General features: G+C 37.4%; 1 protein-coding gene across 1 annotated transcript in view; it reads right to left on the bottom strand.

The window, feature by feature from the left end:
• PDCL2 (phosducin like 2) overlaps positions 1-3,980 on the bottom strand; it is a 34,017-nt gene extending 30,037 nt beyond the window's left edge. The window contains exons 1-3 of the mRNA XM_007450268.1: positions 3,933-3,980; positions 2,952-3,072; positions 2,277-2,367 (exon numbers count right to left, since the gene is read on the bottom strand). Coding sequence (XP_007450330.1) covers positions 2,277-2,367; positions 2,952-3,072; positions 3,933-3,980 — 260 coding nt within the window. The remainder of the gene's footprint in view (positions 1-2,276; positions 2,368-2,951; positions 3,073-3,932) is intronic.
• Between the last annotated feature and the right edge of the window lie 10,951 nt (positions 3,981-14,931).

Raw genomic sequence — 14,931 nt, 5'->3', positions numbered from 1 at the left:
TGTGAGCCGTGGCCACTGTGCCTGCGTGTCCGGAGCCTGTTCTCCGCAACAGCAGAGGCCACAGCAGTGAGAGGCCCACATACCGAAAAAAAAAAAAAAAGAATATACAATGGAGAAAAGACAGTCTCTTCAGTAAGTGGTGCTGGGAAAACTGGAGAGCTACATGTAAAAGAATGAAATTAGAACATTCCCTAACACCATACACAAAAATAAACTCAAAATGGATTAAAGACCTAAATGTAAGGCCAGACACTATCAAACTCTTAAAGGAAAACATAGACAGAACACTCTGACATAAATCACAGCAAGATCCTTTTTGACCCACTTCCTAGAGAAATGGAAATAAAACCAAAAATAAACAAATGGGAGCTAATGAAACTTCAAAGCTTTTGCACAGCAAAGGAAACCATAAACAAGACAAAAAGACAACCCTCAGAATGGGAGAAAATATTTGTAAATGAAGCAACTGTCAAAGAATTAATCTCCAAAATTTACAAGCAGCTCATGCAGCTGAATATCAAAAAAACAAACAATCTAATCCAAAAATGGCAGAAGACCTAAACAGACATTTCTCCAAAGAAGATATACAGATTGCCAACAAACACACGAAAGGATGCTTAACATCACTAATCATTAGGAAATGCAAATCAAAACTACAACGTGGTATCACCTCACACCAGTCAGAATGGCCATCGTCAAAAAATCTAGAAACAATAAATGCTGGAGAGGGTGTGGAGAAAAGGGAACCCTCTTGCACTGCTGGTGGGAATGTAAATGGATACAGCCACTATGGAGAACAGTATGGAGGTTCCTTAGAAAACTAAAAACAGAACTAAAGGAACTAAAGTTCCTTTTCTAAGAAACTAAGGTTCCTTAGAAAACTAAAAACTACCATACGACCCAGTAATGCCACTACTGGGCATATACCCTGAGAAAACCATAATTCAAAAAGAGTCATGTATCACAATGTTCCTTGCAGCACTATTTACAATAGCTAGGATATGGAAGCAACCTAAGTGTCCACTGACAGATGAATGGATAAAGAAGATATGGCACATATATAATGGAATATTACTCGGCCATAAAAATAAATGAAATTGAGTTATTTGTAGTTAAGGTGGATGGACCTAGAGTCTGTTATACAAAGTGAAGCAAGTCATAAAGAGAAAAACAAATACCATATGCTAACACATATATATGAAATCTAAAAAATAAAAAAGGTTCTGAAGAACCTAGGGGCAGGACAGGAATAAAGACGCAGACATAGAGAATGAACTTGAGGACACAGGGAGGGGGAAAGGTAAGCTGGGACGTAGTGAGAGAGTGGCATGGACATATATACCCTACCAAATGTAAAATAGATAGCTAGTGGGAAGCAGCAGCATAGCACAGGGAGATCAGCTCGGTGCTTTGTGACCACCTAGAGGGGTGGGATAGGGAGGGTGGGAGGGAGATGCAAGAGGGAGGGGATATGGGGATACATGTATATGTATAGCTGATTCACTTTGTTATAAAGCAGAAAGGAACACACCATTGTAAAGCAATTATACTGCAATAAAGATCTTAAAAAAAAAAGAATCACTGGTTCCTTTTATTGGAGAATAGTATTGTGAATCAAGAGCTGAATTCTAGGTGTGTTCATTGCTACCAGAGTATTGCTGCTTCTAACACAATTCACTGATTTTTTTTCGTGTGAAAACAACCTTTTATTCCTGGGACCAATCCCACTTGATTGGAATGTATTCTTCTTCTTTTAAATTGCTGGACTTAATTTGCTAACATTTTGTCAAAATTTTTCATACCTATATTTATAGGAGATATTTTTCTGTAGCATTCTGGTTTTGCAATTTCTTTGTCAAGTTTTTGTATCAGGATAAGTTGGGAAACCTATGCACCTGTTCTAATTTCTGAAAGAATTTGTTTATGACTGGTAATTAATTATTCATTAAATGACAGAAACCCTTGACAAACATCAGCCTAGAAGGAAAACCATGGCCCTCTTTTTATTGGCCTTCTATTGATATTTTCCACTTTATTCACATGTAACTTGATGAAGTTCTACTGTATATTACTGAATAGTTTTTTATTTAAGCAAAGGCAAAAAAGGTCAAGAAAAAAAAATCCATCTTATATAAGGTGAGTTAATTTTAAAATGTTAAAAATTAGTTTTGTTCTTTTTAAAATATAGTCTGTAGACAAAAAAGGACTTTTTCTTCGTTTCATTCTTACAATACTTCATTCAAAAACTCATAAATTATCCAAATGAATCACTGTACCTATATATTTGAAGAGCACTCATATCTTCATCATCAAATTCATCTTCAGCTTCCTTCAACTGTGCAAGAGTCATCTTTTCATATGGTTTAACTAAAACAAAATAAGTTGTAGATAACTGAGTTATTTAAAAGCCAATTTTACTTTAGAGTCACATGTCTAGAAAAAACAATATATTAGATAAATGGAGATCAAGAATATCTTTAATGTTGCAGTTTCTCCAGCATATAAACTATATTGTGGCTGACTGCTTCAGGTTTGTTTAAAGTGCTATTACTCCCTCAGAGTTCACAGAACTACCAGGCTGCATTTAAAAGCAGATGTGAAAATCAATTAGACCTCATAAATTTAGATTTCCTCAAGTACCTGGAAATTTTAACAAATAATACATTTTATATAGAATGATCAAAACAGAAAGTAATCACAAGGTAGAGAAATATGATAGAGGAAAAAAAAGCTCACTAGATTAGATATCAGGGCATTTCAGCTCTGATATTAACTAGCATGTAACTTTCAATACATGAATTAGAAATTTTAGGTGTCAGCATCCTAATTTCAAAAGTATGGGTGGGATTTATATTAAATTATTTCTAATGTCCTCTAAATACATGAAATACATGATCACTGTCATAACTGTATTATTCCCTTCACCCAGCCCACCAAATGCACAACTATACCCATTGCTTCTTTCTGTAAACGTAAAACCATTTCTTCAATTTCATCTTTTGGCTCTTCTTTTGGAGGAAGAATGCCAAAATCTCTTAAAATTTCATTCCATTCTGTATCTTCATTTGGATCCTATATTAAAAAAATAAAAAATCTATTAGCACAGTTGTGCATTTTAATATATGTAAAATCGATTTCCAGCCATGTAATTGTTCATGAACTCTACAGGTAAACTAGAAAATTAGTTTCAAAGAATAGAACAAAATGGCCTATTTTTTTTCCCATTTCCCAGTTCTGTAATGCAACTACATACTTTGATAAAAAGAATACATCCTCTACCCTCAAAGTTACACTGAGATGTTTAATAAAAAATAAATCTGAAAAACATATCAAATGTTAATGAAGAAAATTGTAAGTCATGGAAAATTCTCTGAAGACTATAATAGGCAAAACCAATTCACATCATGCAAAATACTGTTTTCTTTTTCTACATAAGCATTCAAGACCTCAAGGTGGACCTGCTTCTCTTCAGCTATATAGCTTCATGGAATTCTTACTCCCAAGTTAAATCTTAGAAGAGGTTAGGAATCGTTTCATAGTTCAATTTTTGTCTAACCATAATTTCTTTCTTTGAAACCTTGTTTTCCATGTTACTTAGGCTTTGATGTTTTATTTGCTGCTCTTCCTGAAATTGTCTGTCATATATCAACTATATTGTCTTTCTAGTCTGCTGTCCCTTTTCTCTGAGGTTTTCAGAGAAAAGGAGAACTTAATTACATACATGAGTAAATACTGCTGCCATCAAAGTAAAGGATAGCCTTGAATGAGCTCCACCTCCGGGTATTCACATCCTGCATAATCCCCTCTCCTTGATTATGGGTGGGAACCATGGTATGCTTCTAATCAACAGAATATGGCAAAGGTAAAGGAATATAATTTCTTTGATTTCATTCCATAAGATCATAACTTCCATCTTGCCAGCATTCTCTCACACTTGCTGGCTTTGATAAAGCAAGCTGCCATACTGTGAGGTCCCCCATGGCGAGAACTATGTGACAAGGAAAATGTAGTCAACAATCAGCTAGACACTGAGATTCTCAGTCAAATAGCTCCAAAAGAACTGAATTCTGCCAACTACCATGTAAATAAACTTAGAAGGGGATCCTTCAGATGTACTCTGTTGTACCTTCAGATTCAACCCCAGCTCTAGCTGACACTTTAATTGCAACCTTGTTGGAGACTCTGAAGCAGATGGCCCAGCTAAGCAATGCCTGGATCCTTGACCCATAAAAACTCTGAGATAATAAATGTGTTATCTTAAGTCCCCAAGTTTGTGGTGATCTGTTATACAACAATGGATGACTAATACAAGTATCATCTTATTTCTCCTCTTCATCCTATTCTTTGGGCAAAGTTTTGTTTTTTTATTCACACTGGTCTTTTACTGATCTCTCTATCCACATATCCATTCTTTATATATGTCTTAAAACAATTAAGTCACCATCAGCAGGAGTTCTGCACTTGGTAATGGCAGACTAGATAATTTGGATCAAGCCTCTTACTGAGAACAGCCAGTAAAGCTGGACAAAATAGATGAGAATTAATTTGAAGGCACTGAAGAATCAACAAAGCAGTGAAGAGAATTATGGTAAGAAAATCCTGGATGAGAAGTAGACCCAGGGAAAGAAGCTCTGTGTTTGGGTCCATTCCCCTTCAATCAACTACCAATTCTGAAAGAGGCCAAGAGGCTGAGAAATTGAATAAAGGTGCACAGATTCGAGCATAGTGACCAAAGACAGGAATCAATAAGAAAATGATAACTAGGAGATCATCATATATTTGGAATTTAAAAAAAATTCTAAATGACCAAAGGGTCAAAGAAGAAATCACAATGGAAATTTAAAAGCATTAGGAATTGAATGATAATAAAGCCACGTATCAAAAATATGTGGGTTGCAACGAGAGCAGCTCATGAAAGGAATTTTACACCCTGAATTTAACATATTAGAAAATGGAAAAGGCTTACAAATTAATATATAAGCATCCAACCTAAAAAGCTGGGAAAGAACATCAAAATAAACCAAAGGTAGAAGGAAGGAAATAATACAGGTGAAAACAGAAATTAATGAAATAAGAATTGAATATATAATAGAGTGGGTTAACAAGGCCAAAAATTGGGTCTTAGAGAAGACTAATAAAATAAACACTGGCCAAGACTGATAAAGAAAAAGTGAGAAGACATCACCAGTATTAAAAATGAAAAAGGGGAACTCCTGACAGATAATACAAATATTTAAAAAGAGAAGCCTCTCTATTGTGTTTTGCTCATATTTTTTTCTACTTTAAGGTGGAAGCTTAGATCAAACTATAAACCTTTTTTTTTCTTTTCAAGCACACATAGAATTTTAATTTTAGAGTCTTTTTCTTAATTAAAAATTTTTAAAAAATCTTTATTGGAGTTCTTTTCTAATTATAACCACTTAAAGCTACAAATATTCCTTTAACAAATTCTTTAGCTGCATCCTACAAGTTTTGGTATGCTGTATTTTTATTATTATTCAGTTAAAAATATTTCTAATCTTATGATTTTTTGCTGACATTTTTATTTGGAAGGATACTGCTTAATTTTCAAATATTTTGGACTTTTCTAGGTATCTTATTAATAATTTCTAAGTTACTTCTGCATGGTCGGAAAACATACTTTAAGATTTTGATTTTTTGAAATGCATTTACTTGTTTTATGACCCAGCATATGGCATATCTTAGTGAATGTTCTACATAGTGTGAAAAGATGTGTATTTTGCCACTGATGAGCTTTTTTCTCCACAAATCAATAGATTGTTGACAGATTCATTCAGATCTTCTATTCTGCGATTTCTGTATCTAGTTGTTCTATCAATTATTAGGAGGAGGGGTGTTAAAATCTCTAGTTATGATTGTGGATTTATCTACTTCTCCATCAGTTTTTGCTTTATGTATTTGAAGCTTGATTATGCAAATCCTCAGCTATATTTATGATATTTTCCTGATGAATTTCTCCTATCATTATAAAATGTTCCTTTTTATTTCTAGTAGTAATCCTCATCTTGATGTCTATTTTGTTTGTTACTAATATAGTTTATACCCCTTATTCCTAAGTACTGTTTAAATAACATGTCTTTTTCAGTCCTTTTACTTTAACCCATCTGTTTCTTTGTATTTAAAGTGTCTCTTTTAGCAATATGTAGCTATGTATTGCTTTTTAAACTATTCTGATAATCTCTACTTTTTAATTTAAGTGTTTACTCCATTTACACTTACTATAATTGTCTTTTTAATTTTTATTGGAGTATAGCTGCTTTACAGTTTTGTGTTAGTTTCTGCTGTACAGCAAATTAATATAATTGTTACTATTAGATGTAGAGCTACTATTTTCCCGTTTTTAATTAGTATTGTTTGCTTTTTTGTTCCTCTGTTCCTTTTTTGCCTTCTTTCGGTTAATTAAATATTTTCTAGAATTATGTTCTTTGCAACTGGCCTTTTAGGTATACATCTTTGCATTATTGCTTTAATAATTGTTCTAGAAATTAAAATGGTATCTTTAACATATTACAGTTAATATTGTAGTATTTTACATAAAATATGGGAACCTCACTTAGTATAGTTCCATTTACCACTATCCCATCCTTTGCCTTACTGCTGTTATATATATTAACATTTACAATATATTTGAACCCCTATAATACAATGTTACAATTTCTACCCTAAACAATTATAATGTCTTTTAAGAAAACTGAGAATAAATATATTTAGTTTTTAGAATTTGCCCACATATTTATCATTTAAGGTGCTCTTCACACTTACTTTTAGGTCCAGTTTTCCACCTGATGTAATTTCCTGTCAGTCTGAAGAAACTTCTTCGCATTTCTTACCCTTCAGGTCAGTGGAACATAATTCTCTCACTTTTCATATTTCTGAAAATGTCTATTTTTTCCCAGTTTTTTTGATGGATAGTTTAGCTAGATATAGAATTTTGGTTTGAAAAGTTTTACCTCCAGCATTTAAAGCATTTTAAAAGCCTTCTGGCCTCCAATGATTCTGATGAGAAGTCAGCTGTCAATCATATTGCTGTTCTCTTGTATATAAAAAACATACACACCTTTACATTATGTCTTTTCTCTGGAGGTTTTCAAGATTTTATCTTTTGATTTCAGAAGTGTGCCTATGTGCTTGGCGTGGTTTTATTTGTATTTACCCTGTTTGGAGTTCCCTGAACTTCTTAGATTGTTAAGTTTATGTCTTCCCTCAAACTCTGGACAATTTTATCCATCATCTTTAAAAAGATGATTTTCCTGCCCCCTCACCCCATCCTTCCTCTCCTTATAGGATATATATATATATTTTTTGTGGTATGCGGGCCTCTCACTGTTGTGGCCTTTCCCGTTGTGGAGCACAGGCTCCGGACGCGCAGGCTCAGCGGCCATGGCTCACGGGCCTAGCCGCTCCACGGCATGTGGGATATTCCCGGACTGGGTCATGAACCCGTGTCCCCTGCATCGGCAGGCAGACTCTCAACCACTGCACCACCAGGGAAGCCCTCCTTCTAGGATTTTTGACAGGATGTTACATGTATGTTAACCATGTATTACAGTTAGATGTATGTTAACCAATTTAACAATGTCCCTTCATTTCACTGAATCTCTATGCACTTTTAATATTTTTCTCTCTGTTCTTAAAGTTGGACACTTTCTATTGATGAATCCAAGTTCCCTAACTCTTCTGCCATCAGCAATCTGCTGTAAAGCCCATTCAGTGAATTTTTTATTTCAGTTGTTGATCTTTTCATTTCAAGAATTTCCATGTGGAGAGACGAGGGGAAGATGGCGGAAGAGTAAGACACGGAGATCACCTTCCTCCCCACAGATACACCAGAAATACATCTACACGTGGAAAAACTCCTACAGAACACCTACTGAACGCTGGCAGAAGACCTCAGACCTCCCAAAAGGCAAGAAAGTCACCACGTACCTGGGTAGGGCAAAAGAAAAAGAATAAACAGAGACAAAAGGATAGGGACGGGACCTGCACCAGTGGGAGGGAGCTGTGAAGGAGGAAAGGTTTCCACACACAAGGAAGCCCCTTCGCGGGCGGAGACTGCGGGTGGCGGAGGGGGAAAGCTTTGGCGCCGCGGCGGAGAGCTCAGCAACAGGTGTGTGGAGGACAAAGCAGAGAGATTCGCACACAGAGGATCGGTGCCGACCGGCACTCACCAGCCCAAGAGGCTTGTCTGCTCACCCGCCGGGGCGGGCGGGGCTGGAAGCTGAGGCTCAGGCTTCGGTCCGAGCGCAGGGAGAGGACTGGGGTTGGAGACATGAACACAGCCTGCAGGGGGTTAGTGCACCACAGCTAGCGGGGAGGGTGTCCAGGAAAAAGTCTGGACCTGCCGAAGAGGCAAGAGACTTTTTCTTCCCTCTTTGTTTCCTGGTGCGTGAGGAGAGGGGATTCAGAGCGCTGCTTAAAGGAGCTCCAGAGACGGGAGCGAGCCACGGCTAAAAGCGCAGATACCAGAGACGGGCATGAGATGCTAAGGCTGCTGCTGCCGCCACCAAGAAGCCTGTGTGCGAGCACAGGTCACTATCCACAGCCCCCTTCCGGGGAGCCTGTGTACCCGGCCACTGCCAGGGCCCTGGGATCCAGGGACAACTTCCCCAGGAGAACGCACGGCGCACCGCAGGCTGCTGCAATGCCATGTTGGCCTCTGCTGCCGCAGGCTCGCCGTGTACTCCGCGCCCCTCCCTCCCCCGGGCCTGAGTGAGCCAGAGCCTCCGAATCAGCTGCTCCTTTAACCCTGTCCTGTCTGAGCGAAGAACAGACGCCCTCCGGCGACCTACACACAGAGGCGGTGCCAAATCCAAAGCTGAGCCCCGGGAGCTGTGAGAACAAAGAAGAGAAAGGGAAATCTCTCCCAGCAGCTTCAGAACCAGCGGATTAAAGCTTCACAATCAACTTGATGTACCCTGTATCTGTGGAAAACATGAATAGACAACAAATCATCCCAAATTGAGGAGGTGTACTTTGAGAGCAAGATTTATTATTTTTTTCCTTTCCCTCTTTTTGTGAGTGTGTATGTGTGTCCTTCTGTGTGAGATTTTGTCTGTATAGCTTTGCTTCCACCATTTGTCCTAGGGTTCTATCCCTCTGTTTTTGTTTTTTTATTCTTTAAACAAATTTTTTTTAAATAATTATTCTTTATTTTAATGACTTTATTTTATCTTACTTTATTTAATCTTCTTTCTTTCTTATTTTCTCTTTCTATTTTTCTTTCTTCCTTTCCCTCCATCCTTCCTTCCTCCCTCCCTCCCTCCCTTCTTCCTACCTTCCTTCCTTTCTTTCTACTTTTTCTCCCTTTTATTCTGAGTCGTGTGGATGAAAGGCTCTTGGTGCTGCAGCCAGGAGTCAGTGCTGTGCCTATGACATGGGAGAGCCAACTTCAGGACACTGGTCCACAAGAGACCTCCCAGCTCCATGTAATATCAAACAGAGAAAATCTCCCAGAGATCTCCAACTCAACACCAACACCCAGCTTCACTCAACGACCAGCAAGCTATAGTGCTGGACACCCTATGCCAAACAACTAGCAAGACAGTAACACAACCTCACCCATTAGCAGAGAGGCTGCCTAAAATCATAATTAGTCCACAGACATCCCAAAACACACCACGAGACGTGGACCTGCCCACCAGAAAGACAAGATCCAGACTCATCCACCAGAACACAGGCACCAGTCCCCTCCACCAGGAAGCCTACACAACCCACTGAACCAAACTTAGCCACTGGGAACAGACACGAAAAACAACGGGAACTACGAACCTGAAGCCTGCAAAAAGGAGACCCAAAACACAGTAAAATAAGCAAAATGAGAAGACAGAAAAACACACAGTAGATGAAGGAGCAAGATAAAAACACACCAGACCTAACAAATGAAGAGGAAATAGGCAGTCTACCTGAAAAAGAATTCAGAATAATGATAGTAAAGATGATCCAAAATCTTGGAAATAGAATAGAGAATATGCAAGAAACATTTTAAAAGAACCTAGAACTACTAAAGAGGAAACAAGCAATGATGAACAACACAGTAAATGATATTAAAAATACTCTAGATGGGATCAATAGCAGAATAACTGAGGTAGAAGAACGGATAAGTGACCTGGAAGATAAAATAGTGGAAATAACTACTGCAGAGCAGAATAAAGAAAAAAGAATGAAAAGAAATGAGGACACTATCAGAGACCTCTGGGACAACATTAAACTCACCAACATTCGAATTGTAGGAGTTCCAGAAGAAGAGAAAAAGAAAGGGACTGAGAAAATATTTGAAGAGATTATAGTTGAAAACTTCCCTAATATGGGAAAGGAAATCGTTAATCAAGTCCAGGAAGCACAGAGAGTCCCATACAGGATAAATCCAAGGAGAAACACGCCAAGACATATATTAATCAAACTGTCAAAAATTAAATACAAAGAAAACATATTAAAAGCAGCAAGGGAAAAACAACAAATAACACACAAGGGAATACCCATAAGGTTAATGGCTGATCTTTCAGCAGAAACTCTGCAAGCCAGAAGGGACTAGCAGTACATATTTAAAGTGATGAAGGAGAACAACCTGCAACCAAGATTACTCTACCCAGCAAGGATCTCATTCAGACTTGATGGAGAAATTAAAACCTTTACAGACAAGCAAAAGCTGAGAGAGTTCAGCACCACCAAACCAGCTTTACAACAAATGCTAAAGGAACTTAACTAGGCAAGAAACACAAGAGAAGGAAAAGATCTACAGTAACAAACCAAAAACAATTTAGAAAATGGGAATAGGAACAGAAATATCAATAATTACCTTAAATGTAAATGGACTAAATGCTCCCACCAAAAGACACAGATTGGCTGAATGGAGACAAAAACAAGACCCATATATATGCTGTCTACAGGAGACCCACTTCAGACCTAGAGACACATACAGACTGAAAGTAAGGGGATGGAAAAAGATATTTCATGCAAATGGAAACCAAAAGAAAGCTGGAGTAGCAATTCTCATATCAGACAAAATAGACTTTAAAATAAACACTATTAGAAGAGACAAAGAAGGACACTATATAATGATCAAGGGATCGATCCAAGAAGAAGATATAACAATTGTAAATATTTATGCACCCAACATAGGAGCACCTCAATACATAAGGCAAAAACAAATGGCCATAAAAGGGGAAATTGACAGTAACACATTCATAGTAGGGGACTTTAACACCCCACTTTTACCAATGGACAGATCATCCAAAATGAAAATAAATAAGGAAACACACACTTTAAATGATACATTTAACAAGATGGACTTAACTGATATTTATAGGACATTCCATCCAAAACCAACAGAATACACATTTTTCTCAAGTGCTCATGGAATATTCTCCAGGATAGATCTTATCTTGGGTCACAAATCAAGCCTTGGTAAATTTAAGAAAATTGAAATTGTATCAAGTATCTTTTCCGACCAAAACGCTATGAGACTAGATATCAATTACAGTAAAAGATCTGTAAAAAATACAAACACATGAAGGCTAAACAATACACTACTCAATAACGAAGTGATCACTGAAGAAATCAAAGAGGAAATCAAAAAATACCTAGAAACAAATGACAATGGAGACACGATGACCCAAAAGCTACTGGATGCAGCAAAAGCAGTTCTAAGAGGGAAGTTTATAGCAATACAATCCTACCTTCAGGAACAGGAAACATCTCGAATAAAAAACCTAACCTTGCACCTAAAGCAATTAGAGAAAGAAGAACAAAAAAACCCCAGAGTTAGCAGAAGGAAAGAAATCATAAAAATCAGATCAGAAATAAATGAAAAAGAAATGAAGGAAACAATAGCAAAGATCAATAAAACTAAAAGCTGGTTCTTTGAGAAGATAAACAAAATTGATAAACCATTAGCCAGACTCATCAAGAAAAAAAGGGAGAAGACTCAAATCAATAGAATTAGAAATGAAAAAGGAGAAGTAACAACTGACACTGCAGAAATACTAAAGATCATGAGAGATTACTACAGCAACTCTATGCCAATAAAATGGACAACCTGGAAGAAATGGACAAATACTTAGAAATGCACAACCTGCCAAGACTGAATCAGGAAGAAATAGAAAATATGAACAGACCAATCACAAGCACTGAAATTGAAACTGTGATTAAAAATATTCCAACAAACAAAATCCCAGGACCAGACGGCTTCACAGGAGAATTCTATCAAACATTTAGAGAAGAGCTAACACCTATCCTTCTCAAACTCTTCCAAAATATACCAGAGGGAGTAACACTCCCCAACTCATTCTACGAGGCCACCATCACCCTGATACCAAAACCAGACAAGGATGTCACAAAGAAGGAAAACTACAGGCCAATATCACTGATGAATACATATGCAAAAATCCTCAACAAAACACTAGCAAACAGAATCCAACAGCACATTAAACGAATCATACACCATGATCAAGTGGGGTTTATTCCAGGAATGCAAGGATTCTTCAATATGCAAATCTCTATCAATGTGATTAACCATATTAACAAATTGAAGGAGAAAAACCATATGATCATCTCAATAGATGCAGAGAAAGCTTTTGACAAAATTCAACACCCATTTATGATAAAAACCCTGCAGAAAGTAGGTGTAGAGGGAACTTTCCTCAATATAATAAAGGCCGTATATGACAAGCCCACAGCCAACATCATCCTCAATGGCGAAAAACTGAAAGCATTTCCACTAAGGTCAGGAACAAGACAAGGTTGCCCACTCTCACCACTCTTATTCAACATAGTTTTGGAAGTTTTAGCCACAGCAATCAGAGAAGAAAAGGAAATAAAAGGAATCCAAATCGGAAAAGAAGAAGTAAAGCTGTCACTGTTTGCAGATGACATGATACTATACATAGAGAATCCTAAAGATGCTACCAGAAAACTACTAGAGCTAATCAATGAATTTGGTAAAGTAGCAGGATACAAAATTAATGCACAGAAATCTCTGGCATTCCTATATACTAACGATGAAAAATCTGAAAGTGAAATCAAGAAAACACTCCCATTTACCATTGCAACAAAAAGAATAAAATATCTAGGAATAAACCTACCTAAGGAGACAAAAGACCTGTATGCAGAAAATTATAAGACACTGATGAAAGAAATTAAAGATGATACAAACAGATGGAGAGATATACCATGTTCTTGGATTGGAAGAATCAACATTGTGAAAATGACTCTACTTCCCAAAGCAATCTATAGATTCAATGCAATCCCTATCAAACTACCACTGGCATTTTTCACAGAACTAGAACAAAAAATTTCACAATTTGTATGGAAACACAAAAGACCCCGAATAGCCAAAGCAATCTTGAGAACAAAAAATGGAGCTGGAGGAATCAGGCTGCCTGACTTCAGACTATACTACAAAGCTACAGTAATCAAGACAGTATGGTACTGGCACAAAAACAGAAAGATAGATCAATGGAATAGGATAGAAAGCCCAGAGATAAACCCATGCACATATGGTCACCTTATCTTTGATAAAGGTGGCAGGAATATACAGTGGAGAAAGGACAGCCCCTTCAATAAGTGGTGCTGGGAAAACTGGACAGGTACATGTAAAAGTATGAGATTAGATCACTCCCTAACACCATACACAAAAATAAGCTCAAAATGGATTAAAGACCTAAATGTAAGGCCAGAAACTATCAAACTCTTAGAGGAAAACATAGGCAGAACACTCTATGACATAAATCACAGCAAGATCCTTCTTGACCCATCTCCTAGAGTAATGGAGATAAAAACAAAAATAAACAAATGGGACCTAATGAAACTTCAAAGCTTTTGCACAGCAAAGGAAACCATAAACAAGACCAAAAGACAGCCCTCAGAATGGGAGAAAATATTTGCAAATGAATCAACTGACAAAGGATTAATCTCTAAAATTTACAGGCAGCTCATGCAGCTCAATAACAAAAAAATAAACAACCCAATCCAAAAATGGGCAGAAGACCTAAATAGACATTTCTCCAAAGAAGATATACAGACTGCCAACAAACACATGAAAGAATGCTCAACATCATTAATCATTAGAGAAATGCAAATCAAAACTACAATGAGATATCATCTCACACCAGTCAGAATGGCCATCATCAAAAAATCTAGAAACAATAAATGCTGGAGAGGGTGTGGAGAAAAGGGAACACTCTTGCACTGCTGGTGGGAATGTGAATTGGTTCAGCCACTATGGAGAACAGTATGGAGGTTCCTTAAAAAACTACAAATAGAACTACCATATGACCCAGCAATCCCACTACTAGGTATATACCCTGAGGAAACCAGAATTCAGAAAGAGTCATGTACCAAAATGTTCATTGCAGCTCTATTTACAATAGCCCGGAGATGGAAACAACCTAAGTGCCCGTCGTCGGATGAATGGATAAAGAAGATGTGGCACATATATACAATGGAATATTACTCAGCCATAAAAAGAAACGAAATTGAGCTATTTGTAATGAGGTGGATAGATCTAGAGTCTGTCATACAGAGTGAAGTAAGTCAGAAAGAGAAGGACAAATACCGTATGCTAACACATATATATGGAATTTAAGAAAAAAAAAATGTTATGAAGAACCTAGGGGTAAAACAGGAATAAAGACAGAGACCTACTGGAGAACAGACTTGAGGATATGGGGAGGGGGAAGGGTGAGGTGTGTTAGGGCGAGAGAGAGACATGGACATATATATACTAACAAACGTAAGGTAGATAGCCAGTGGGAAGCAGCCGCATGGCACAGGGAAACCGGCTCGGTTCTTTGTGGCTGTCTGGAGGGGTGGGATAGGGAGGGTGGGAGGGAGGGAGACAAAGAGGGAAGAGATATGGGAACATATATATATGTATAACTGACTCACTCTGTTATAAAGCAGAAACTAACACAC

Source organism: Lipotes vexillifer, unplaced genomic scaffold (assembly GCF_000442215.2).
Source record: "Lipotes vexillifer unplaced genomic scaffold, Lipotes_vexillifer_v1.1 scaffold1288, whole genome shotgun sequence".
Lineage (NCBI taxonomy): Eukaryota > Metazoa > Chordata > Mammalia > Artiodactyla > Lipotidae > Lipotes > Lipotes vexillifer.
This window is presented reverse-complemented; position numbering and strand designations above follow the sequence as displayed.